Consider the following 27242-nt stretch of genomic DNA (forward strand, 5'->3'; position numbering starts at 1 on the left):
TCCTACAGCATTTTGGTCAGTGACTTAAATCTCATATATTCCTCTTTTAAAGGGTGCTAAAAATTACTAAGTTAACTGATTTGATTGTTAGCTTTCTTATTTTTCTTGTTTATCTAGTAGTGTAGGTGGCAATGAGCAGGATAGTAGGTGAACTTTTGACAGCAAGATGGGGGAAGAAAAATAATAAACTTGACAATAAACAAGCTGAATGTCTTATGCTTATAAATATATTTATAATTTTTGCACATAAAGGTGAATGAATTATTCCTGCATTGCCTTTTGCATTATGGAAACAAGAATATGTAGACCAAGGGAGCATAACTGTGGACAAAGAAATGGATAATGATGATGACTGCTTTCATTCATTGCACATCTACCATGTGCCAGTCATGTACTAAATGCTTTAAATGTGCCATCTCATGTAAATCTTGCAGTTGATCAGGGAGGTTGGGGTTATTATGTCCACTTGACAGATGAGAAAACTGACTTAAGGAGGGTAACTTGTCCAGATAGCACAGGTAATTGGCAGAGCCAGAAATTAAACTTTAGTCCCTAAATCCCAAGCCCTTTTATCCACCGCACAATAGCTAGTATTTTCAAATAAAATCTTCATTGGATGTATTACTTTTTCCATCATATCATGTTGGAAGTGCTTGAAAAATATTTTCAAAATAAAAATATTTTTTCCACACAATTCTTATTGTAAAGAAAATATTCAAGGTGATGTGTGGGCTCTCAGGGTAGTATCTGACTAGCAAAAGTTACCTCATGACTCCATGTTTGTTTCCATTTCTCCACTAGCTCATGTGGATGAAAAAACATTTTAAAATTTAATGCACTTCAATTTTTTTGAAACACCTAAAGTGTACCATGGAAAGAAACAAAACAAGAAAATCTGATAAAGCATAATTTATAGTGTAAAATATTTCTGAATGTTACCTAATTAAATGTTATATGTTAAAATGTTATACTTCTTACCTGTGTTATTAAGCCTAAATAAATTGATGAATATATTAAGAGATTTGTCATTTGAAAATTTTTTTCTGGACACAATACCACTTAATTCTGTATTTCAGGGTGGGTAGTTTCGGTACAAAAGATGATCTTTTTAAAAGATGGTAAACTTGTAGAAATCAGTAAACAGGTAACGAGCCGCTCATGGCTACTCAAGGATGCTCTTTGTTTCATAGACCAGAGTACCAGGCAATCGTTTTGAGATGAGTTAATATGCAGCGGGGTCAGTTCTCCATGTGAGAGGATTGAAGTAATTCAACGGCAAGTCTAGCCCAAACCAGAAATCAGATTAGGAAAATACAATGCAAGAATGATCAGTAATGAAAACCACTTCAGCTACCAGTAATTAACCCAGAGACCATCCAAAAACGTGTCAAAGTGTCACCATGGTTTCTAATGTCACACTGATAACAGTATAAAAGGGACTGATTTGCTCTCTCCATTTTTGAATATGAAAGATGAGAAGTAATATAAATGAAATTTATAATGTTATAAAGAGTGTGAGCATGGATTTTCTTGGAATCATTAGAGTACTTCATTGAATATTAGAATATTTCATTGGAATACATCTAAATCCTGTTTACAGGTATTGATTTCATGCTTTCCTGTAATTTATTGATTGCTCACTCAATTTTGACTACTGTCTTTGGTGTAGTGCCTACAAGATAAGAAATACATTCTGCCTTTACTAAGGAGATCATAGTTCTGTGAAGAAAGCACAGGGTCCACCTTGTGTTCAGCACATAGTAGGCCTCTCAATAAATATCTGTTGAATACATGTTTTGATCAGGTATGGAAGTGGTAGTAAAAGTGTGGGGAGTGCTTTGAGGGAGCAAATTAGGACATGAAGAGGTACTTGGGTCCTTGCTTCAGGCTTGGAGGATTAAGCTTCTACAGGTGCATGGACCCTTGAGGCACATCTTGAAGGAATTATACAGAGAAGAAGGGTTAGGCAGAAGGAGGAAGGCAACTTAGAGAAAATAGCATGAGCAAAGACAGGATGGTGAAACAGAGCATGGTGATCTTAGGGAACTTGATTTTAGGTATACGTGGTATTATTTTGAAAGAAAATGAGATTATTAAGAGTGACATCATGAAAAACATATGCTCACTGAGAAGATCATACGTTCTCATATAGATAGTGGATCTCAAACACAGCGTTGCCATAAACAATAAAAGAAATAATAGTTAATACTTATATGATGCTTACTATATGTTAAATGTTTTACATGTATTGAGTCATTTAATCCTTACATACCCCTCTGAGGTGGGAATTGCTATTAGCCTGGTATAAGATGAGAAAAGCGAGATACAGGGAAATGAAGAAACTTATTCAAGATAACATATCTAATAAGTGGCAGAGCCGGGGTTTGAACCCTGCAATCTGACTCCAGAACCCAAATTCCTAACTGCTTTAGTATATTTCCCCTTATTACAATGTCAAATTTAGTGTAACTTGCTATTAATAATGATATTTGAAGTATCTAAATTGAAAATTATTATTTTCGTGATTATGCAGTTGTCATCCATTTGCTTTCCAATCTGCTTTTTGAATAGGAGAAAAGAGATTCAGAAAGAGCTAGCACATTAGGAATTATGTATAGCTCAGAATACATTCATGGGAATGTGTTACACAAGTGACATTCTTCTTAGAATCACTGTGGTGAAAAAGACTGGGAACTACTGTTGTAGAAGATAGAGTCATTCAGTCAAAAGATGAGAGCTTTGGAGATTTTAGTTAGAGAAAATTAAATATCCCTTTATTTGGGGAGAATATGACATTAAAATTTTTTAGAAGTGATATAGAAAGGTCAGGAATAGATGATGATAATGTGAAATCCATAGCATACGTATTTTTCCATCCAGAAATATATTTCTCGTTTGAATTCTAATAACCTTTTGTTTAGACATTAAAGAACTTTGAACATCCTCTCTATTACTATGCATTGATATGTACTAAAAATAAATATGGAGTGAATAATATTTAATTATCCCATGTTCTATTCTAAACATATGAGAAGTATTGATTCATTTAATTCCCATAACAATTCTGAGAAAAGTGTCATTATTACCCCCATTTCACAGATGAAGAAACAGAGGATTTAAGAAGTTAGCTGTCAAATGTTACTAGGAGTTAGAAAGGGTTTTGGTCAGGTATGGCAAATATGGCAAATGAGTTTCCACTTGAGCATCTAAAGAGTATTTAAGATAGTACCGGTTGATTGCAGAGCTTCTATTTTATTCCCCAATTTCTCATTTCTTAATTTATATATAAAGTCATTTCCCACATAAATTAATAATAATTTACATGTATACAGCTCCTTTAAGACTTTAAAATATATTCATATTCATTGTTACATCCCTACGTGATAAGTAAAGAAAGAGACATACACAAGTTGTGAAGATAAATGGGGAACAAAATCAGCATGGATGTGCGGCTCCTGATCCTCAGCCCAGCGCTCTTTCCTCCACGTGGTGCCATCTCTGCAGCTTCAGAAGTTCTTAATGACACCAAGTATCTGTGGTCTCATCAGAGACTTCACACTGTGTTCAGATTTTAGGAAGAATGAAGAAAACAGAATATTAGACATCTCTCCATTATGTACAAGGAAAGTACTCTAATTATTGGCTGTGTGACTCTGATTATATTTATTTGCAAGTTACAGCTGTTTTTGATAAAGTCATCCATTTTGAATGATAAGTTAAGTATTTTAGAATTTCATGATTATTGGTATATAGTCCACAAAGAGAAAAAGAAATTCTAAGATGGAAATAAACATATTCAGTTGACGTATATAAGTATTAGTAGTATATAATATTGGAGATTACAATATGGAAAAGAGATAGCAAGAAGGGGAAACTTTCTAGGACACTACAGAAATGAAACGCAGTATTCTGTAAGAAGAAATTCAGGGAAAGGGGCCTGCAGTGAGAAGATAGGCACCAAGATAGAGATTGATGAACTTGTCAAAGTAGGAAAGAATAATCCAAGAAGATGAAGCAGGGTCTAGAGGCTGTAAGAGAAAAGGAAAGTCTGTATAGGCAGTGAGCCCAGGTGAAACAAGAAAACATTGGGGTGAGGGGAGGTGTGATCCCTTTCTACCCTTACACCTGTAATTAACATAAAAGTTAATAAGAGGGAAAGTAAAAGTGAGCAGAAGCTATTTAAGGAAAAAGATGAAAGCCTCCAAGAGAAATGGAGTTTAGAAAAGAGTATGCAAGAAATGTAGACTTTTCTAAGCTCCATTTCTTGCATCCTGCTGCTCTGCCAGTTACACTTGTCACAATGAATCGGAAACTTTCATGATCTGAGCAGAGTTGAGACTTCCCATCGATCACTGTCTCATCAACTGAGGGTTCCCAATAGTAGCCCACATTGATGTACTCTTGGGCCAAGGTAGCAAAGGTAGAGAAATTGAAAAGTGCACCTCCTTTAGAGTGGAGCTGATGCTCAGATGTCTGGCTGGGACATTCTCCTGTCATATTTCTAGTAGTTCATACGTACAATAGCTGTCATGCTTCAAGATATTTACATTTTATCTATTAACAGCCATTCTATGTAGCCTGTATTTAATGCTCAGCCTATCAACTTTTATTTATTTAGCCATTATGTGTATTGCCTGACTTGTATATACTCATCATTTACTTTCTAATGTGCATTTTAAAGTGCATCTTATTCCTGTATGTGAGTCTGGGCTTTTCATGTAAAAGGCATTATGCTATCAAGAATGACCTTGTATGGATTACAGTCACTTACCACACACAATATATTTTTATCTTCCATTTTCTCTAAGAGAAACATAAGCCCAGTGGGCTATCTTACTAAAACTTTATTAACATTGTTTTCTAAATCTTTCTAGGTAGTGCTGGTACACCCGTCACTTTTAATGAAAATGGAGATGCTCCTGGACGTTATGATATCTTCCAGTATCAAATAACCAACAAAAGTACAGAATACAAAGTCATTGGGCACTGGACCAACCAGCTTCATTTAAAAGCAAGTATCCATATAAATGTTCATTAATGTATATAGCTGTCAAGGAGGAATGGTTTACTTTTATGTATATAACTTTTCTTAGAATAGATTTTCCTGTAGAAAAGTTTTTAGAAAATTTATGACTTCCTTCAACTTTAAAATGTTATGGACATTCTTAAACCTCTGTAGAGAAGTCTCCTGAAATCTTTAAGAATTTAATGGAAGATCTAATTTCCTTTTAATTGACTATACACTTAGAGAAATTTTGCCTTTTTCTGAAAGACTCACTCATGCATGTATATTGGGAGTGGGGTTGAGCTGACTGAATGTGCCCAGAATGATAAAGATTGTACTTAAAAAAAAAAAAAAAAAAGTTCATATCACCGTTGCCACATCATAAGGTGATATCTTGTAGCTATATCTGATTGATGAAAGTGACTCATGCTCTGTATTTACATTACTTCTTTCTATTGCAACACCAGGGCAAGTTAATGTATCCAAGGGTGATGTTCAGATTATTTAAGAGCCTTTAGGGCTGCCTGCTTTCCCTGTCTATCTCAGGCACTGAAGGCACAAAGCCCACAAATTGTGCAGTCCCTACAAGTGGCCATGTGAGGGTGACTTTGAGAGCCTAGCTCAGAGTAGTCTCCCAGGGATTGGGGATGGTGCTGAAGGCAGCTGGCATATGACTGTAGGAGTGCCTTGCTGCCACCCGGGGCTCCGTCTCTTTCCAAAAGAGGTTAGCAAACGAGTGTGGTGGCAGGGAGGAGGAGCTTCATCACCTGTGCCTGGCTGGTGGATAGCCCCCTAGAGCAGCTCTCCTAGGGCAGGGGTCTTTGGAGACTTTGGGGAGAGCTGCCAGGTACCAACACCCACTAGTCATAAGGGGCTCTGGAGCAGGAAGCCAATTCCGAACTTGATGGATAAGGGGAGTCCAGGAAATCACAGGGCACAGGGCTGGGGATGGTGGTGGTAGGGTGGGGATGGAGGGAGTTGGAAGGGCAGCATCTGTTTACCATCAGGTAAAGTATCATTTCACGTTTTAATAGCCCTTGGCTTCATGTCAGTGCACGCTGGCTTCTTCAGGTACAGGGAAGCAGGGAATATGCCCTGTAGTCTCAGTGGAGAATAGGAGTTCCTTCACACGGCATCTCTTCTACAGAAACATAGGACTATTTACAGGAATTTAGTGCCCAAGGAATTGCTATAGCAGCAATGTTAAGTTTGTAGGCAATAAAATGCTTTTAAAATGTTTCGCGTAAACTAGGAACATATTCTTCTACTGTTCTTTGTTCTAATGTGTAACTCACTCTTAAGTGAAAGCATCTTCTCTTCTTGATTCTTAAAGCCACCATAGTACTGTGAGAGTGTGCATGGTTTTCCTGTGTTTTAATCCATTCAAAATACATCAGTTTGGTATTTTTAGTACATTTTTTGCTTCTGTATGTTCAAATATGTCCCCAAAGTGATACGTTTATGCAGCATCAGTCACACAAATTCTCAGCAAAAAAGTGGATGATGATAAATAACATAGCTAGAGTATTTATGATTTATAGTCTCTTTGAAATTGCTTCCTTGTAGTTATCACAGCTCTGCATTTAATAATGCATAGACAACTAATGTTTCCAACTGCTGCTGTGCTATGTACGTAAGAGTATGTATCTATAGTTCACTACATGTAGCTGCTTCATTAAATCATATCTATTGCTCTGCAACCCAAATTGACATTTATCAAAACATAGCTTTGATAACTCCACAGGTGGATCAATAACTTGGCAAAGGCCCTTTTGAAAGTGGACCTATGTGAAATAAAATAATTAAACATGACAAAGGAAATTTGACAAGGATTAAAATAGGGAAGCTACTACTTATGTGATTTTTATTAAAGTCAAACTGCCTGTTATATGTTTATGATTAAGGATTTATATAACAGAATTCAATGTTTGAAAATATATGCACTAATATATAATATTGAGATACCTGAAATGATTATACACACAAGTACACATACACACACATCTCTCTATATACATATAATGTAGTTATTATGAAACTTCACATTGCATTTCAAGCTGATCTTTTATGCACATTTAATTGGGCATGAAAGTTTTGTGTTTATGACTGTGTTATCATTCATAAAATATATCAAAACAATTTGTAAGAATTATTTCTCACGCGTGATTATGATCATTTACTATCTAGCAGTGCTAGTTTTACTGAAACAGGGAAAATGCACTCTTAAAAGAAAACAGTGAATTAGACTGTGGGGAGGGATTATAAGTCAAGAATTGAATTCTGATTATCAGCACAAATTAAATGACTCCTTCTTGGTAGTTGAATCAGGCACCTGCTTGAAAGGTGCTTGGAAAGCTACCGATTTGTTTAAATTCTGCATAGGTCTTAGGCAAGGCACTGAAACCAGTTCTTTGCTTCAGTTTCATCATCTTTAAAATGGAAACATTAGTAGCACCCACCTTATATGATTGTAATAAGATTAAACCAAATAATACACTAAAGCACTTAGTCCGATGCCTGTTACACCTGAGATTCATAAATATTACTTATTAGTAGTCCAGTATCTCATGATTCTATATGGTCAGTGGGAGATCTGACAATGAGTGTTGTGAGGAGAAAAGTAAAGGTCCTATTAATAGAGGCACTGAGTTTGCTTTAGAAAGTTCTGAGAAAAAAATCTCTGCATTTAAAACGCTGAATATTTGTCCCCACAGACACTTGTCTCTGCCTGTCTTTGATACTGGCCTTAACACTTTAGAAAATCTTCTGCACTTAAAAAGTAAACTTTATATAAAATAAACGCATGGTTTATTTTCCTATGGTAGCCTGTGGATTGGTATGGTCACCTAAACAGTTATTTTTGGATGGATTTGATAAGCTTATTCTGTGCTCATACTCTGTGCTAGGTGTTTGGACTAGAGTGAATATGTAGTCGCTTCCCTCAGGATACTCACAAACTAGAAGGGAAGACAGACACTCAAGCCAACAATTCTAGTACAATGCAGCAGGCGCACTGATGAAGGTGTGTATATGGTTTTGCAATGTAGCCTAGACAGAGGTTCCAGGTTCCTAATCTGGCTTGACCACTGGTGGGAATCATCTTAGGAAGCAAAGGAGGGTACTTAGACGAGGATTTTATTCTTCTCCATATACTCCATCTCTTCTTATTCTATTAAACCAGATTTACGATAGGTCTCTCAATCTCAATGGCAAGCATTTATGTCAGTTATTGGACTGAATTCTGCTTGTTTTCAAAGAGACAGTTTTTCTGGCTGAAATCGACCATAGGATAATTTTGTGCACAGAGAGGTTAGGCAAATTCAACTGCATAAAATTTGCCCTGAATATATCTTAGTGGAATGAATGAATTTCTTTAAACAAATACATTATTCTTTTTTGTTGTTTTCCTGGAAAATGTTTAGGCATTTCATTTCTTCAAAAACATTGTCTTTAATTGCTTCAAATATTATTGTTCCCTTATTTTTTATGGAGCTAACATATGTTCCTAATTTAGCAATTACAATCATTTAGCATAACTTTCTTATTTTGATTTAGATTTTCTATTCAATAATCTCAGACCATGCATGAAGGGTGTGTTGTCCACCTGAGAGTGAATTTGAACAAGTAGGTCTCTCTATTTTGCTAGGCTGAATCTCTGAAGAGGTAGGTGGTCCTTATTAGTGATTATAAAACATATTGTTACCTAGAGACTCAGCGTATATAGAAGAGCCTGATTGTGAAAAGAACGGCCATATGCTGCTTTGAGTCCACAGGGAGAAGATGTACTGGGGTTACTGGATGTGCTGAAAATAACTCAGGGCTCACTTTTCAGTGCTTCAAACCAGAACCTCTCTTTTCTCCATTACTGTAGGAATGAAAGAAATGTTTTGTTGGTTTTACTTTATTATTTTTTCTCCTTATATTCAAATAAATAATTTGATGGTGGATTAAAAAGTAGTAAAGAATAGTGATTCACAAGAGTGTCTCAGCCACAATTATTAGTGGCACTGTGTCAACTGGAAGGGTGATTTGAAGGACAAGGGCTTCATTGAACCTGATTTGATTTTCATTGGTGCATTCCATGGAAGAGAAACTTTTGACAAGGTACTGAACTCTGAGCCTCAGTTGTCTCATCCATAAAGAGGTGTAATAGATAGGTTTATTATGAATATTAAATACATTATAAGATAGTCGTGAAGAACAAGACCCCAAAGTCGGAAAGAGGTTTGAATTCTAACCTTTCATTAATGAATTGTGTGGCCTTGGACATCTTATTTTACCTTTCTTAGTCTCAGGTTCTTCCTCTGCATGGAAACTATAATATCTATTTCATAGAGTTCTTGAAATAATAAAGGAAATTGTATATACAAAGATCCTAGAACATTTTCTGACAAATACTAAGAGTTAAGTGAATGTGGTAATAATATTTGTTTTGCAAGTGTAACCAGTCGGCTACAGAGGACTCATCATGGATATTGCAATATGAAATCAAATGGAATCTGAATATGCAAAGTATTTTTTCTGCCTTTATCTTGATGTTCTGAGTAGGGAGTAGTTGTAAAAAGGAGTATATACACCATGATAACTTGCCCATGCTTATATAATAAACCCAAAATATTTGTTTAGATATGAAAAAAAAATGGTGAGCTCCATAATTCAAATGCTTTGGGAACAAATGGAAACTTAAGTAAATTTTCTGGTAGAATTTACCCCCATTAAATCAGTCTTTACTATGTATCTATCGGTAGTATAGTATTTATAGCATTGTATTTTAATTGAACATATGTCTTTTTCTGTAAACTATCAATAGTCTAATACGTACATGTTATACGTACATAACCAGGGCTTCTGCGGCTTGCTTGGAATACAGAAAAGGAGGATTTGTGAGTCTCTCCATTTGCCTCAGGTGTTAGTAGTTCTGGATAAATGTCAACTTTTTTTTTTCATACCAAAATCATTATCTTCATTAATTTCTTGGAGGAACAGCTTTTACATAATGAAAAACATTAAAATAGTCTTGAGGTAGTGATGGAGCGAATGGAGTTGGATCAGTGTTTGAGGAGACTTGACCCCTTGTTGGCTTTCACTCTTAGGAGTCATGCATTTTCTCTTTGACTCTGTTTCCCTTTTGTAAAGTTGCCTGCATTTGAAAATGTGCTTTCGTATTATTCTCAGTGTGACACCTACCCTCTCAGATAAGCATAATATAAAATATTCCCTTTCCCACAAAGCAAGAATGTGAGTCATTCTTTCCCTGCATTCTGTGGAACCATAAATGCTGTTGTAGTTCCTGCCTTTGTACTCTGGTCTGAAAATACTTTGTTCTGCTTTATTTCTTTACAGCAACACGTTTAATCTTCAAAACTGTATTTTTGTTTATTAGATGCTAATTTATTCTTTTCAAAAAGTCATTTTTGTGTAATTACTTATATCTCTGTTTATGAGATAACAAGCATTTAGTAAAGTCATGTTTCTGACATGTTGAGCAAATGTTAAGTTGATTATATTTTAAGTACATTCTTGCCAAGCCCAAAGCTGGTGCTCATAAGAATTTATTGAATATGCCGTGAATAATATGCTGATATTTTCTACATACTGAATGAATATGGATCAACGATCCAAGATTATTGATTAGGAAATGTGATTGTACACAGATTATTTATTCAGTGACTGCTCCCTGCCAGGCAGGATGATATGAGGTTTCCTAAATAAGTTAACAAACAAACAGCAAAAAAAGATACAACAATCAATAATTCATTGCATTTTTTAAGAGAACAGAACTGAGGTTGCTGGGGCTATAAAGGGGAAGTTGGGGGGGGGAAGGGCCATGAAAATTGATTACATCGTATAATGATAAATTTAAAAAATAAAGAAAAATAATTCAAGACAAAAATGTTCATGGAAAGATTCATATTATCTTTTAATTCCATTTTTCTATGAACTTTTTAAAGTACCCTCAAACTTATTGAGGGGTACAAGGTTCAATAAAATATATTTCTAGATATCAAATGATTTATAATTCTTTAAAGGCAACCATATACTCAAATAACTATAACAAATGCATAATTATACAGGTGCAAATTAAATAATAAACTATGTGAATTCAGAGGATTCAGTGGCTACCTCCAACTAAGGGCACTGGATAGTTTCTTGACATAGATGAACTTCAATCTATATCTTAAATTACTTTAGTTGCTAGAAATGACTGAAAGAGCATATAAGCCGTAGAAAAAGCATTTTATCCATCATCCACTTATTCATTCATTCTAGAATAAAGTGCCTCCAAGGTGCCAAGGCTGTGGTACATGTTGGAATGGTTTAGAGAAATTTCAGATTTATTCTCTATTGCCACCCCTGAAATAGCAGCACTCGGCATGAGCAGAATCCAAGACTGCCTCTTTCATGAGCCCATAATGCATCCAGATGTTTTCCTTTATTCTTGTCAATTTTAAACGCGTTCTTATTGGCAGAGTAAGATCAGTGTTCACAAGGAAACATATTCTATCTTGGTCTGGAGGCTAAGAAGTTGAGGAACTGTTTTGGTTTAGTCAGTTTGCAACATTTCAATGGAGATAGTTCAGGAAGACCCTAGTATTTGGATGGCCTGAGAGGGACGGCCTTATAGGGGCAGCCTGACCCCTACCTTCCATTTTTAGAACAGCAAGATAATTGAGTGCAAAAAAACCTGTTTTACTTGGCTTTTTATATTTGTGGGAGCTGAAAATAAATAAATAAACAAACACAAACAAATAAAGGGTGGGGGGAGATGACAAAACAATCATAACAATTCCTTAAACTTGTTAAGACAAGTGAACAGATATGATGTGGAGGGGGAGGGGAGAGAGGGTTGGGAAGAGGAAGCGGTAAAGGGTTATGAAAATCAACTACAATGTATATTGAGAAGTATAAATTTTTTAAAAAAACAAACAGTGCAATGTGGGGCTCACTAAATGTTCATTGAATTAAAAATTAAACCACTGTTATCTTCACAAGGTCATAAAGGTGAGCTGACCCTAAAACACTAATCCTGAGATAGGGTATAACCAAGGTGCACACTATGCTAAGGGTAGAACTAGGAGCTGCTGTCAAGGTAGCCAAGGACAAACTCCAGAAGAGAGATTCTAGTTATAGGATGCATGCGATCAAGCCAGATTAAAAACAAAGGGAAAGTCCAAAGACACACAAAGAAACAAAGGGAGTGCATCTGTGGGGCCTGGATAAAATTTTGCTGGATTTATTGTTATTATCACCACTAGCTTTTATTCCTCCCCATGCTATTTGCAGAACTTTTTACACTCTGGAGGGCTTTAGAGTTACTGAGTGCTTTCTGATACCTATAGAGCAGGATTCATTGGATGGGAAGGTCCATCCTGCCTTCACAAGGACTTCATAATGCAAATTTTAAGCACAATAATACAGATGAGGACTGTTGTCTAGGTTTTAATAAGCAGAAAAGGGCTCGGTTTCTTTAGGGAACTGAGTGTGATGCTGAGCTGTCAGAATGGAGGACAATCTGACCAGAGAACATTGTGGGGAGTGAAGAAAGATGTCTTGAAGCTAAATTTTAGAGGGTCTCGAATACAATGAAAACATGTTTAGATATTTTTAAGACTATAGAGAGTTTTCCAATGGAGATATGCTCAGCTTTAAACTTCAGGAGAAGGTCTTTGGCAGCAAAGATTTTCAAAATCAAAATCTTCAGATTTACTGAAGAAGAGGTAGTTCCATGAGTTAAGTAGAGACCATAATTAAGAATTAACTTTCTTTTCTACTTTATCTAATTGTCTAATAGATTCTCTCTCCCTTACCTATCCTTTTACTTTGTTTTAACCTTGTCCCATGAAATATTTGAAAGGCCTTACATTTACCATAGTAGGATAATCAAACAAACAAGAGAGAAAATTAGGAAGAGGGGATAAATGAAGTTAATAAATTTTAACTTGTAGTCAACTTTAACTTTGTCATCAATAATAATAACCAATAGATTCATCGAGGCTGTTCAGCAGAGTAAGTGAAATAATCGTGCTACTATTTAAAAAACATATAAAACTATGCCATATCAAATCTGGTTGAATATGTTTAGGAATTGAGAAACTAAATTCAATTATTTAGATCCAGTTGAGGGCAGATTACTTGAGTAATCTACTAGTATTTAGGACTTCTAGGATGTCTAGCAGCTTATTAGGAAAAAAGGGCATAAAAACCTATTACCATTAATAAAAAATAGGAAAAGGCATAATTAGTTATTTATATAATAAAAAAGTAACAGAAAAAGAAACGAAAACTGATAGGAAAATAGTGATTGAATTAGAAAAGGCAAATCAAAGGACATGACATAAAATAAAAAATATCTCTTTAATACTAGCACCAAAGAGGGATAAAGGAAGATGGTGAGTCTAGACTTTTATGGAGATAATAAAGTAATAAAAATGATAATAAATTGTACTTTATTCCTTATTTTAACCTTGGGAGGAGTAAAGTAAGTATAATTTTAACCTGATGAGTAGAATAATGTAGGTTAAAATAAGGTTATAAATGTAAAATGATACTGTGAAATAGAGGAATAACTGGTAAAAAATCATTTCCTTATGGTAAATTTACTAAAATATATGTAAACCTTGTATCCTAGGGTACTTTTAAAAGCTCAATGGACTCATTAGTGTTATGTGAAATCTACAATGTACAAGAGAATTTCAACTAAGAACTGAAAAGTACGCGAGTACTTAAAAAAGCTCATGGAAAATAGAATTTAAAGATAGTATGAAATTTTCCATGAACTTTTTGATAGTCATTACATATGAATAAAATATGTAACCCTCAGCTGCAGATAGAGGTCAGTAGCTGATAAGAGCATGAAACTAAAAAGAGTAAAGTTAACATGTCTGTTGACTGAATTGAAGTTTAACATACCTTCCTCAAAGCTTCCAATGTATTAAGAAGGGAAAAGACCCAGAAGCTGGAATCCTCTTCAACTCACTATCCTATCTTACTGAGATTATGGATCCCTCATCTTCAAGTGAAGTTGCAGAAATATGCAATTCTGTGTAAACTTAGGGGTTTGAGATGTAAAATAATGTTCTATCTTTAGATCTATGTAACTAAATAACAGAAAGATATAACAAGGACACAAAAATGTACTAAATTGTATTGGTATTTAATTGCTCTATTTATTATAAAATTATTTGTAATTGAACTTATTTTGAGACAATTGCAGAGTCATATGCAATTGTAGGAAATAATAGAAATCCAATGTTTCCTTTATTCAGTGTCCCCATGATAACATCATACAAAATTGTAGTATACTATCACAATCAGGATATTGACTTTTATACAATCCACCAATCCTGTTTTAATCTCCCCAGTTTTACTTGTACTCCTTTGAGTTGTGTGTGTATGTGTACATAGTTCTCTGCGATTTTGCTCCCACGTAGGTCTGTGTATGTATTACCACAGCAAACATACAGAGCATTTCTATCCTCACAAGGATCCCTCCTGTTGCCCTCATATTACCCACTTTCTTCCCACATTTCTCCTCCCAGTGCCTGACAAGTACTAACATGTTCTCTATGCATATCACACAGTCATGTCAAGAATGTTATGTAAACAAAATTATACAAAATTTAAGCCTTTGGATTTGTTTTTTGTTTTTGTTTTTTTTTTACTCAGCATAAGTCTTTCAAAATTCATCCAAGTTGTTGCATTCCTTTTTATTTTTGAGTAACATTCCACTGTATGGATGTACCATAGTTTGATTAAGCATTCACCCCTTGAAAGACATCTGTAAAAGAATTATGGATAAATCTGCTATAAGCATTTGTTGAATTGTTTTTAGAGAGAAACAGCAGGGTAGAGTTATGTCCTTTGTCTTAGAATTAAACAAAATCACATTGTTTAATTGACAGATAAAGCTGTATGTATTTACTGTGTAAAACATGATATTTTAAAGTATATAATCATTGTGAAATTACTAAATTTAGCTAATTGACCTATGTATAACCTCACATAGTTATTTTTCTTTTTGTGGTGAGAACACTTAAGATCTACTTTCTTAGCAATTTTCAATAATACAAGTAGATTGTTATAACCATAGCCACTATATTATATAGTAGATGTCTTGAATTATTCTTCCTAACTGAAATTATATATCCATTGACCAACAGTCCTCCAATTCACCTGCCCTCTCCACTAACTCAGACCTTGGTAACCACCATTCTACTAGATTCCACATATAGGTGAGGTCATGAAGTATTTGTTTCTCTGTTCTTGGCTTATTTCACTTAATGTCCTCTGGATTCATTCATGTTGTTGCAAGCTACAGGATTTCCTTATTTTAAAGGCTGAAGAATATTCCATTATGTACATATACTACAGTTTCTTTATCCATTCATCTGTTGATGGACACTTAGGTTAATTCCATATCTTTGCTATTGTGAATAGCACTGCAATGAACATGGGAATGTAGATACCTCTTTGACATACTGATTTGATTTCTTTTGGCTATATATCCACTAGTGGGATTGCTGGATCATATGGTAGTTTCTATTTCTAATTTTTGAGAAATCTTTCTGTTGTTTTTCATAATGGTGTATAAATTTACATTTCCACCAACACTGTATATTCCACATCCTTGCCAACACTTATTGTCTTTTCTTTTTTTGATAATAGCCTTTCTAACAGGTCTGAGGTGATATCTCATTGTGGTTTTAATTTATATTTGCCTGATGGTTAGTGATGTTGAGCTTTATTCTTATACCTGTTGGCCAATTGTGTCTCTTCTTTTAAGAAATATCTATTCAAGTCCTTTCCCCATTTTTTAATTGGGTTATTTGTTTCCTTGCTATTGAGTTGTTTGAGTTCTTTATATATTTTAGATATAAACTCCTTATCAGATATAGTTCACAAATGTTTTCCTTTATTCTGTTGTTTGTCTCTTCACTCTGTTGTTTTCTTTGCTCTGCAGAAGCTTTTTAGTTTGATGTAATACCACTTGTCTATTTTTGCTTTTGTTGCCCATGCTTAGAAGTCATATCTGAAAATTATTGCACAGACACATTCCTTGGAGATTTTTCCCTGTATTTTCTTCTGATACTGTCATAGCGTTGGGTCTTACATTTGAGTTTTTAATCCACTTTGAGTTAATTTTTGTGTATGCTGTGAGATGAGGGCCTCATTTTATTCTTCTACATGTGGATATTCAGTTTTCCCAACACCATTTAATGAAGTAACTTCTTTTCTAATTTTATGTCCTTGGTGCCCATAGTGGATTGAATTATGTCCCCCCAAAACTCACCAAAGCTTGAATTGTGTCCTTCAAGATTTGTGTATTAGAAACTTAGCCCCACTGTGACTGTTAAGAGGGTGAGAAATCCTATTATGTTAATTGAAAGGTGGAGCACAGGTGATTGGATTGTAGGGCCATTCAGTAGTGAATGGATTAAAAACGGTGGTCAAAGGCATGGTTCTGAGGGCTTTAAAAGAAGAGGAGAGTCTGTCTCTCTGCTCTCTCTGCTCTCTCCATTTCCACTATCTTACCACCACCAGATGGACTTTGGACTTCCCAGCCTCAGAAACTGTAAGGAATAAATTTCATTTTCTTTATAAATTACCCAGTTTCAAGTATTTTGTTATAAGCAACAGAAACAAACTAATACAGTGCCTCTGTCAAAAATCACTTTGCTATCAATACATGTATTTGGTCTGTGTGTCTGATTTTATGCAAACATCTTGATGTTTTGATTACTATAGCATTGTGGTATATTTTGAAGCCAGGTGGTGTGATGCCTTAAACTTTGTTCGTTTTGCTCAGGATTGCTTTGGCTATTTGGGATCTTTGATGGTTCCATATGAATTTTGAGATTTTTTTTTCTATTTCTGTGAAGAATGTTATTGGTATTTTGATAGGTATTGCATGGATTCTGTAGATTGCTTTCTGTAGTATGGACATTTAGAAAATATTAATTCTTCTAATCCATGAACATGGGATTTCTTTCCATTTATCTGTCTTCTTCAATTTCTTTTAAACAATGTTTTATAGTTTTAGTCGTGTAGATCTTTTACTTGCTAGGTTAATATTTTCCTAAATTCTGTGGGGGTTTTTTGGTAGCTATTGTAAATGGGATTGTTTTCCTAATTTTTTTTTTCCAGATAGCAGACTGTTAGTTTATAGAAATGTTGCTGATTTTTGTATGTTGATTTTGTTTCCTGTAACTTTGCTGAATCTTCTGGTTAGGACCTTTAATATTATATTGAGTAGAAGTAGTGAGAGTGGGCATCCTTATCTTGTTTGGGATCTTAAAGAAAAAGCTTTAAACTTTTCCCCATAGAGTACGATGTTAGCTGTGGGTTTGTCATATATGGTCTTTATTGTGTTGAGGTACATTTCTTCTATACCTAATTCGTTGAGAATTTTTATCATGAAAAGATGTTTAATTTTGTCAAATGTTTTTTTTGCATATATTGGAATGATCATATGGTTTTTTCCCTTTATTCTGGTTAATGTGATGCATCACATTTATTCATTTATCCTTGTTGAACCATCCTTTTTCATCCCTCATATGAATCACACTTGATCATGATAAATGATCATTGTAATGTGCTGTTGAATTTGGTTTGCTAATATTTTGTTGAGGATTTTTCTGTCTATGTTCATCAGGGATGTTGGCTATTAGGGTGATGCTGTTTTCATAAAATGTTTGAAAGAATTTCCTCCTCTTTAATATTTTGAAAGAGACTTAAAAGAGCTTGTATTGGTTATTTAAATGTTTGATAGAATTCACCAGTGAGGCCGTCAGGGCTTGGGATTTTCTTTGATGAGAGGCTTTTTTATTACTGGTTTTATCTCCTTATTGATTAATATTCTGTTAAGGTTTTCTGTTTTGGTAGGTTGTATGCATCAAGGTGTTTATTCATTTCTTCTAGGTTCCAATTTGTTGGTGTATAATTGTTCACAATAGTTTCTTATTATTCTTTGTATTTCTGTTTATCAGTTGTAATGTCACTCTTTCATTTCTGATTGTATTTATTCTAGGCTTCTCTCCTTTTTATTGTTATTTGGTCTAGCTAAGGTTTTGTTGATTTTGTTTCTTTTCAAAAAAACAACTCTTAGTTTTGATAATCTTTTCTATGATTTTACTAGTCCCTGTTTTATTTATTTCTGCTCTGATATTTATTATTTCAATTCTTTTACTAACCTTGGGCTTAGTTTGTTCTTGTTTTACTAGTTTCTTGATATGCAATGCTAGGTTGTTTATTTGAAATCTTTTTTCATGTAGGTGTTTATTGCTATAAAGTTCCCTCTTAGAAATACTTTTGCCGTATCTCATAGATTTTGGTATATTGTGTTTACATTTTTGTTTGTCACAAGAAATTTTTAAATTTTTCTTTTAATTTCTTCATTGACCCATTAGTTGCTTTGGATCATGTTGTTTAATTTCAATGTATTTATGAATTTTTAAAAATTCCTTTTATTACTGATTTCTAGTTTTCTACCATTGCAGGAAGAAAAGATACTTGATATCATTTCAGTCTTCTTAAGTTTTTTAAGACTTGTTTCATGGGCTAACATGTGATCCATTTTGGATAATGCTCCATGTGCAGTTGAGAAGAATGCATATTCTGTAGCTGTTGGATGGATGTTGTCTGCATGTCTATTAGATTCATTTGATTTATAGTGCAGTTTAATTCAGGTTTTCCTTATTGATTTTCTGACTGAATGATCTGTGCATTGCTAACAATGGGGTGTTGAAGTTCTCTAGTAGTATTGTTTTGCAGTATGTCTCTCCCTTCAGTTATTTACTTTATATATTTAGATACTTTGATATTGGGTGCATATGTATTTACTATTGTTATATCCTCTTACTAAATTCACCCCTTTATCATTATATAAAGACTTTGTTGTCTCTTTTACAGCTTTTAGATTAAACTCTGTTTCATCTGCTATAACTGTGGCTACTTCTGCTTTCTTTTGATTACCATTTGCATGGAATATATTTTCCTATTTCTTCATTTTCAGTCTATGTGTGTTTTTACAGGTAAAATCAGTCTTTTCTAGGCAGCATACTGTTGGATCTTGTATTTTTTAAAACCATTCAGCCACTCTATGCCTCTTGTTTGGAGAATTTAATCCCTTTTCATTCAAGGTAATTGTTGGTATGTAAGCACTTACTACTCCTATTTTATTAATTTTCTCTAGTTGTTTTGTAAATCATTTGTTCCTTTTATCATCTCTTGCTATCTTCCTTTGTGACTAAGGGATTTTCTTTTCTAGTGGCATGTTTTGAATCCTTGTTTTTTATTTTTTTGTGTGTCTAATATAAATTTTTGCTTTGTGGTTAACATAAGGCTTACAAAAACATCTTATATTGATAGCAGGTTATTTTAAGCTAATAACAACCTTGATTGCTAAACAAAGCAAAACATAAAAAAAAAACCCTCTACACTTTTACTTCACTCTCCCCAGCATTTTGAAGTTTTGATGTCATAATTTATATCTTTGTATATCCCTTAACAAATTATGGTAGCCTTTATCATTTTTAATAATTTTGACTTTTAACTTTCATACTAAAGATAAAAGTAATTACATACCACCATTACAGTATTAGAGTATTCTAAATTTGTGTACTTACTTTACCAGTGAGTTTTATACTTTGAGATGTTTTCATGTTACTCATTAGCATCCTTTTCTTTCAGCTTGAAGAACTCCCTTAGCATTTCTTATAAAACAGTCTGGTGTCTTATAAGAAAGACACTTGTAAGAAAGACATAGTCCCTTAGCTTTTGTTTGTCTGGGAAAGTCTTTATCTCATCTTCATTTCTGATCAATAGCCTTGTGGGGTTCAGTATTCATGATTGACAGGTTTTTTTTCTTTAGCACTCTGAATATATTATCCCACTCTCTCCTGGCCTGTAAATTTTCTGCTGAGAAGTCTGCTGCTGCCATATTGGAACTCCCTTGTATGTTACTTGCTCTTTTCTTTTGCTGTTTTCAGGATCCTCTCTTTGTCTTTGATTTTGGACAGTTTAATTATAACTTGTCATGAGGTAGTCTTATATGGATTGAATCTGATTGAAGATCTTTGACCTTCCTGTACTTGAATGTTTACATCTTTCTCTAGGTTTGAAAAGTTGTGTGCTGATGTTTCTTTAAATAAGCTTGCTACCCCTTTTTCTTCCTCTTCTCCTTCTTTAACTCCTATAACTGGTATATTTGCTCATTTGATACTATGCCATAAATCCTGTAAGCTTTCTTCATTCATTTTTATTCTTTTTTCCTTTTTTGCTTTTCTGACTGTATATTTTCAAATAATCTCTCTTTGAGTTCGCAAATTCTTTCTTCTACTTGATCAACTCTGCTATTGATGCTTTCTATTACATTTCCATTTTGTCCATTGTATTTTTCAGCTGTAGAAACTCTGTTTGACTTAATTATTATTATTTCAATCGTCCTATTAAATTTCTCATTCTGGTCACTTATTGATTTCCTCATGTTTTTGAATTGTTTCTCTATATTTTCTTGACATTCACTGAGCTTCCTTAAAACAGTTATTTTGTCATTTTATCAGGCATTTCATACACCTTCATTTCTTTAAGGTAGGTATTTATTCAAGTCTTCTCAGACCGGTTTCATATGGAAAATATCTGTTGCAGTTGTGGCACTAAAGAGTGTCAGAAGATTGAGGCAACTGCAACTGGCACAGCATTGCCAAAAGCCTGGGGCCTTCTGCATCATGTGCAGTGCTGGGTTGGGCCAGATGCCTAGGATAAATGCAGCCAGTGTTGTGCTGCCAGTATCCTGGAGTTTGGTAAATCAGGCATAGCATGGGGTGGGCCAGGAGCCTGGGGCAGTTGTAGCTGGTGTGTGACTACTGAGGTGTATCTGGAGCCAGGGCTCACTGAGGCCTGCAATTGCTGAAGGCTGTCCAGAGCCCAGAGTTATTGACATCAGCCCTGCAGTGGTGCAGGCCAGAGATTGAACTTGCCTCATAAGTCTGAAGCCTAGCACTGCCTAATTCCACCTGACATTTGGGTGGGGAGTGGTCTAGAGGCTCAGTCCATAGGCACCAGCCTGTAATATGGGGCCATGGAGGTCTGCTCTGTGGTGAGTTTTTCTCTGATTGGCCCAGTGTTCACTTCCTTCTTTTTTCCCCAGGTGGGCAGTATCTGTCTTTGCTCTATCCTGCCTGGGGTTGAGGAGGGGATGACATCAGTAATGTAAAACTATTCTTCCCACCCTCTTCAATGTTGCTTTTTTTATTATTGTGCTACAGCCAGGTTCTATGATCTCTCACCTGGTTTCCTTAGCTCTTTTGTACTAATTTTTGTGTGTGGATAGTTGTTCAAATTGATGTTTCTGTTGGGGAGAGTTGCTGGAAAGTCCTACTCTGCCATCTCGGTGCCCCTCTTCCAATCATTTTTACATAGCAGTAGAAAATATATTTGGCCTTTTAATATGGAATATTTTTTAGAAATGAGAAACTTCATTGCTAAAACATGCACCCTGAATCCTTCATAACTGGCATAGTGATACTTTGGTTACAGTATACTTACTACACTTGCAGCAAAGGACCTATGGGAAAAGCTTTTTATTTAAAAAGAATAACACCTGGATTTAAGTTCTTTTAACATTACAGTCTGCAAAAACAGAACTACACTCTCTTTTCTCTTGCTTCCTCTTTCAATCCCTTCTATCAATATTACACTATTTATGGCACTAGAAGGAAATTCTTTTACTGAGTTTCCAAGAAATCTTCAAGTTGTTCCTTCTCTATATTTTTAAAGTTTTCTAACACTCTGCCAGGCTTTGCTGCAACTAGTTCTCATTTAACTTCTTTTCTAGCTGTCAGATCTATTAGTATATGCACTTTTTTTGCATTCAGGCCATTTTGTTAGATTCCAAAAGTCATATATGACTTTTAGATTAAGCCACTACATGATCCTTGAGACCATTATCTAACCTCTTTGTGAGATTTTTCTAAAGGGAACAAGAGGACACTGCATTTGTCACATGTAATATAAACCCCCATAAGACATACTTTAAGTTTGGCAACTGTGAATTAAATTCTTTAAACTTGGGTAACTAATTGTCCTATCCTTAAAATAGGCTTATCAAAGAATCAACCAATTTCTATAAATGGCCTCTACAAGATTTGTAATAGGGGTGTGATTTCTTATCATTTAAGGCACAATTGAACTTAATGTATAGACTCTAGGAAGCTCCATGATGTCATGGAAAGCATAACTGGAAATTTGGAGACTTGTTTTTAACCTGAGTTCTCACTAATCTGAAGGTGAGTTTTTGCTTAATACTTAATATTTAGGGCCTCAATTCCAAGGTTTATTAAATTAGGAATTTTCTATAGTTATTCAGTAAAAGCTTTTCTAGACCTATTGTTCTTGAATTGAATACTTCAGATTTTGAGAGTTAGGTTAGAAAGTATTTTCCTATTTGTTTGTTTGTTTATTTAGAGTTAAAATTTACTCTAATAAGTTTAAGGCCTAAATCATTCATTTATATAGAAGTAATGCTGCAGTGTAAAACATCCTGCAGTGTAAACCGTCCAGTGTTTAGGAATTCAGAGATTTTTCATATGTGATTAAAACACATCTTATTTTCAATTTGGGGTGTTTATTCTAATAAGCATGGCTGTTTACAGCCTATTTAAACTGTTGGGAAAATAGAACAATTTAATCAGGCCCTCTCACATTGGGCCATGTTGGGGGTGGTGCAGCATTCTTTGTGGGCAGCTTGTGTGTGGGTGGAGTTAGTAAGCCTGTGGAATGCGTTCACCGTGGCTGGAGTTTACTGCCTCAGGTGGCAGCTGCGAGTGCAGCCATGCTTTCCAACCAAGCGGCTTCCAAGGTTCTGTTTGCTACTTACCTGGCTCATAGACCATTGTGTAAGGGGCCTGGTGACACAGCCTCGCATGTGAGGGTTCTGGTGACCCAGCCTGGTGTTTGAAGGGTTTGTGACCCAGTCTGTGAATGGGCTTGAGGGGTTGGTGAGCTTCAGACCCAGCCCTAGTTCCACAATTGGCGTCACGAACAGGATTAAGAGCGCAACAATTGGCGACATTGGCAGGATTCCAGCATTAGCCTAGCTTTACATAAACTAAAACTAAACTGGGAGAGGATAACAACTTATTTTGTTTACCTCTGTTTTAATAAAAATGTAAATATTGTTAAAATTACTACGATATTAGTTTTCTTTTGCTCTCAAAGTAGCATGTTTTTATAATGTGTTTAAAAAATAGGGTTCTGCTGTAGGAAAACTAAATTTCCTGTTACATAGACTGAATTCAAACAGGGCTAAGTAGAAATGACTAATGTGATTTGAGAAATGCTAATTTATTTGAAAAGCACTTTTCAATGAAGATAAAAAAAGAGTTAAGCTCCATATTTGTGAAGAGTAGGGGATGTAATAATTTAAAGAAGAACAGGCCACATATAAGCAATAAACATGAGCTAGATTTATTTTTGTCCCCATAAAAAGAAAAATTAAATGATTTCTGAATTCCCACTGTGCCCTCTAAAACTTGGTTGCATTCAACTTGTAACATTGAGGCAATCAGTCCAAATGCATTTATTGCCTTTTAGCTTGTACACAGTAAACCGTTTTACGTTTGGAGGTAGATGCATTAGAACTCAGGTATAGTGATCACATCTCAATTCTGCCTTCATCACAGGCATGAGATTATTCATTCCTTGAGACTCCTGAGAGTTCTTCCCACTCTTTATCAGGTGTTCACATATTTGTATGTTAAACTTTTCTCCTGAGATGAAGTTTCACATCTGCTACAGGCTGGATAAGCAATTGCTGGACATTGCAGGAAAAATAGAACTTTTTCATATTCTTTAAGAGATTCTTAAGAAATAATTGGCCTTGGAAAGTTAATACCATTCTACTACCCTTATGGCATAGCTTCTCACATGACAGAATCTTGTTTATTTTTGAGTGTTTGTGATGACTCTGAACGTTAGGAGATGGTCTGTTTTACAATTTTTTTTTCTAAAACTGTTGGAAACCTGTGGCTGAAATAACTTCCAAGATGGTAACTGTGGTTCTTGTCCAAGTCAGCATTTCCTCAAATGCCTTCCTCAGAACACTGGTTCTTCAGGCTTTTAATAGCTAATATGTATGCACACAATGGCTTTCTGCTCAAATAAGTTTGGAGAATGTTAGAATAACTGCTTTTGTTTTGTTTTGTTTTTCTGTAAGACTTCTTAGAGCCTTTAATATGCTAAAGTACATCCTGGCTGACTGAGAAGGGGGCATTAGACATACCGTTGAATAAATTGATTTAACCATAAATAGGAATAAAAAAGGTTTTACTATTTTCATCTTTTTTTTTTTTTTTTTTTTTGGTAGCTGGCATGTGCAGGGATCCAAACCCTTGACCTTGATGTTATAAGGCTGCACTTTAGAATTCCATTTTATTTGGAGAAAATTTTGTGGAACTAATAGATTCCTTGAAGCCTACTTTGAGAAATGTTGGCATAAGTTGAATTTTTCACTAGGTTGAGTTTTACATTTGTTAACTCATTTGATCTTCATCATAACACTTTTAGAAATACAAAGAATTAGAATCAAGCTGAAAAAAGAATAAATAAAAATAATCTTTTACAGTGTAGACTGAGCTTACATTTAAAGATTTACTGAGTGAATAAATAAATGAGTACATATAATAAAATGTTTTGAAGTATTTGCCATGTATTCCTAAATGTGGAATTTGTGATTACTCTAACTGAACAAACTTCATAAAACATAAGAAGGGTAAAAATAAACTGAAAGAACAGCTGATTATGTAATTCTTTTTAAAATAAATTAAACTTAGTTTTATAAAGTATATTTTTGCATGCAGAAATTTTCATGAATTTATCTTGCTGCCCTAATTGTCCTGATTTTCTTATCTTTTTAATATGTATGTATGTATATTTCTACAAAGATTTTATCAATATATGTATCTCTATACCTAAAAAAAAGAAAAAGAAATTGATGACTGATTGGATACAGGAAACCAGGAGAAAGTGGAGCTCATGATGACTTTTAAATAACTGTGAATACAGAAGAAAGATTTTAGGGAAAAAAAAAAATTTTAAGGAGGAAGTCACATTTAAGCTAGATGGATCTAGAATGTGCTGGGCAAGAGGCATCAAGGTAAAGCATACTAAAGGTACGAAGTAAACTGCTCCAAAATAGAAAGAGGCATTTCAGAATTTTCATGAAAACAGAAGAAATAGGAAGGGAAATCTTAGAAGGTCTATTTAAACAGCAAATTTTGGAATTTGAGACTCAACTTTTGGTGCAAATCTCATCCTATAACTAGCATCTGTCACTGTAAAGAAATGACCTGATGACAACTGGGCATTAGTCAGAAAGACTAACTGTAACAGTGTATAAAAAAGATGTTTGTCAGAAACAATTTTCATTTAACAGTGCTGCTTGACAATTCAAATTATTAGAGAACGAGCATGATTTAACTTATGGATATTTACTGAAATAATCAATTTTTGTCCTAATAACAACTTTTTAATAGTTTTTCATATGGGACAAGCAAATTTTCCCATTACAAAACACCATAGTCTGTTCTGTAGTGTTTTGTTGAACTCAACATTGATCTGATCTCATTTTAAGAAATTTAGGAATCTTTTGATCCAAGGATACAGTTTCAAAATTTATTTAGTAACCATTTCTACAACATTAATTAATGACAGTACTACTATTGTATCATTTAAATTAATTAATCTTGAGAACCGTGAGTGAGCAGTAGGTGCTGCCATCACTGGACCCCACCACCACTCCAGGCAATTACATGCTGAACAGAGAGGCCCTCCTGGAGAGGCCTGAGACTCACAGTGACAATGAGCACCCAGGTGAAAGCACAACCAAGCAACTAGGTGCCACTGCTGCCAGACCCCACCAGCCTGGGTGAGTGTGTGCCAACCAGAGAGCCCACCCACCCCGAGAGGCCCGATAGCTATGGCTACCACACATCCCAAGGCACCCGCATGGGAACAGGTAGGCACTGCTGCTGGACTCCCAGCCCCATCCAATCCCCACAGCCCAGAGAGGCCCAAACCTTCCACCCACAGTCACTGAGGCAGCCTTGCCAAATTGGCAGTCCCGGAAGGATCCTAGCTAGACACTAGTGTCGAATGAGTGGACCATGAAATCCCTTGCCACAATGACTAAACACCAAAGGAAAGATACCAGAAATATGAAAAATCAAGAAAGCACACCAACAAAGAGTAATAATTCTCAAGCTCTAGATCCTATAGAATAAGAAGGCCTTGCAATGACTGGCAAGGAATTTGGAGCAATAATTCTAAGTAAACTAAATGAGATACCAGAAAAGTCAGCTAGACAACACGATGAAATGAGGAAAAGTATACAGGACATGAAAGAAGAAATGTACCAGGAAATCAATGCCCTGAAAAAGAATGTAGCAGAGCTTGCCAAGCTGAAGAAGTCATTCAATGAAATAAAAAACACAACAGAGAGTTTAACCAGCAGGCTTGCAGAAGCAGAAGAGAGAACTTGTGACCTTGAAGATGGGCTGTTTGAAATAACAAAGGCAGACCAAAAAAAAAAAAAAAAAAAGAAAGAAAAAAGAATTAAAGGCATTGGAGAAAATCTAAGAGAGATATCAGACAACCTTAAGTGCTCAAATATCTGAGTCATGGGTATTCCAGAAGGGGAGGAAAAATGAAACTGCATTGAAAACATATTCAACAAAATAGTGGCAGAAAACTTCCCAGGTATAGGAAAAGTCACAGATCTTCAGATTCAGGAAGCTCAAAGATCCCCAAATGGATTCAACCCCAAAAGGTCTTTTCCAAGACATGTTATCGTCAATGTGGCAAAACTCAAAAACAAAGAAAGAATCTTAAAAGCTGCAAGAGAGAAGCAGCAAGTCACCTATAAGGGAGCTCCAATCAGACTAACATCAGACTTTTCATCACAAACCCTAAAAGACAGAAAGGAATGGGATGATATATTCAAAATACTAAAAGATAGAGATTGCCAGCCAAGAATACTTTAACCCGTAAGGCTATCCTTCCAAAACAAAGGGCAAATAGTATAGTTCTCAGACAAACAAAAACTGTGGGAATTCACTACCACACGACCAACCTTACAAGAAATTCTCAAGGAAGCACTGGGTTTTGTACCTGAAAAATAATTACCAAAACCATAAAAGCTCAAGAAAAATCAAAACCCACTAGTAAAATAAAAAGGTTAATA

General features: G+C 34.9%; 1 protein-coding gene across 1 annotated transcript in view; it reads left to right on the top strand.

Moving 5' to 3' along the window:
* GRM8 (glutamate metabotropic receptor 8) overlaps window positions 1-27242 on the top strand; it is a 774682-nt gene that overhangs the window by 619755 nt on the left and 127685 nt on the right. The window contains exon 7 of the mRNA XM_063099623.1: window positions 4875-5011. Coding sequence (XP_062955693.1) covers window positions 4875-5011 — 137 coding nt within the window. The remainder of the gene's footprint in view (window positions 1-4874; window positions 5012-27242) is intronic.

The sequence above is a fragment of the Cynocephalus volans genome, chromosome 6 (genome assembly GCF_027409185.1).
Source record: "Cynocephalus volans isolate mCynVol1 chromosome 6, mCynVol1.pri, whole genome shotgun sequence".
In the NCBI taxonomy this organism is placed as follows: domain Eukaryota; kingdom Metazoa; phylum Chordata; class Mammalia; order Dermoptera; family Cynocephalidae; genus Cynocephalus; species Cynocephalus volans.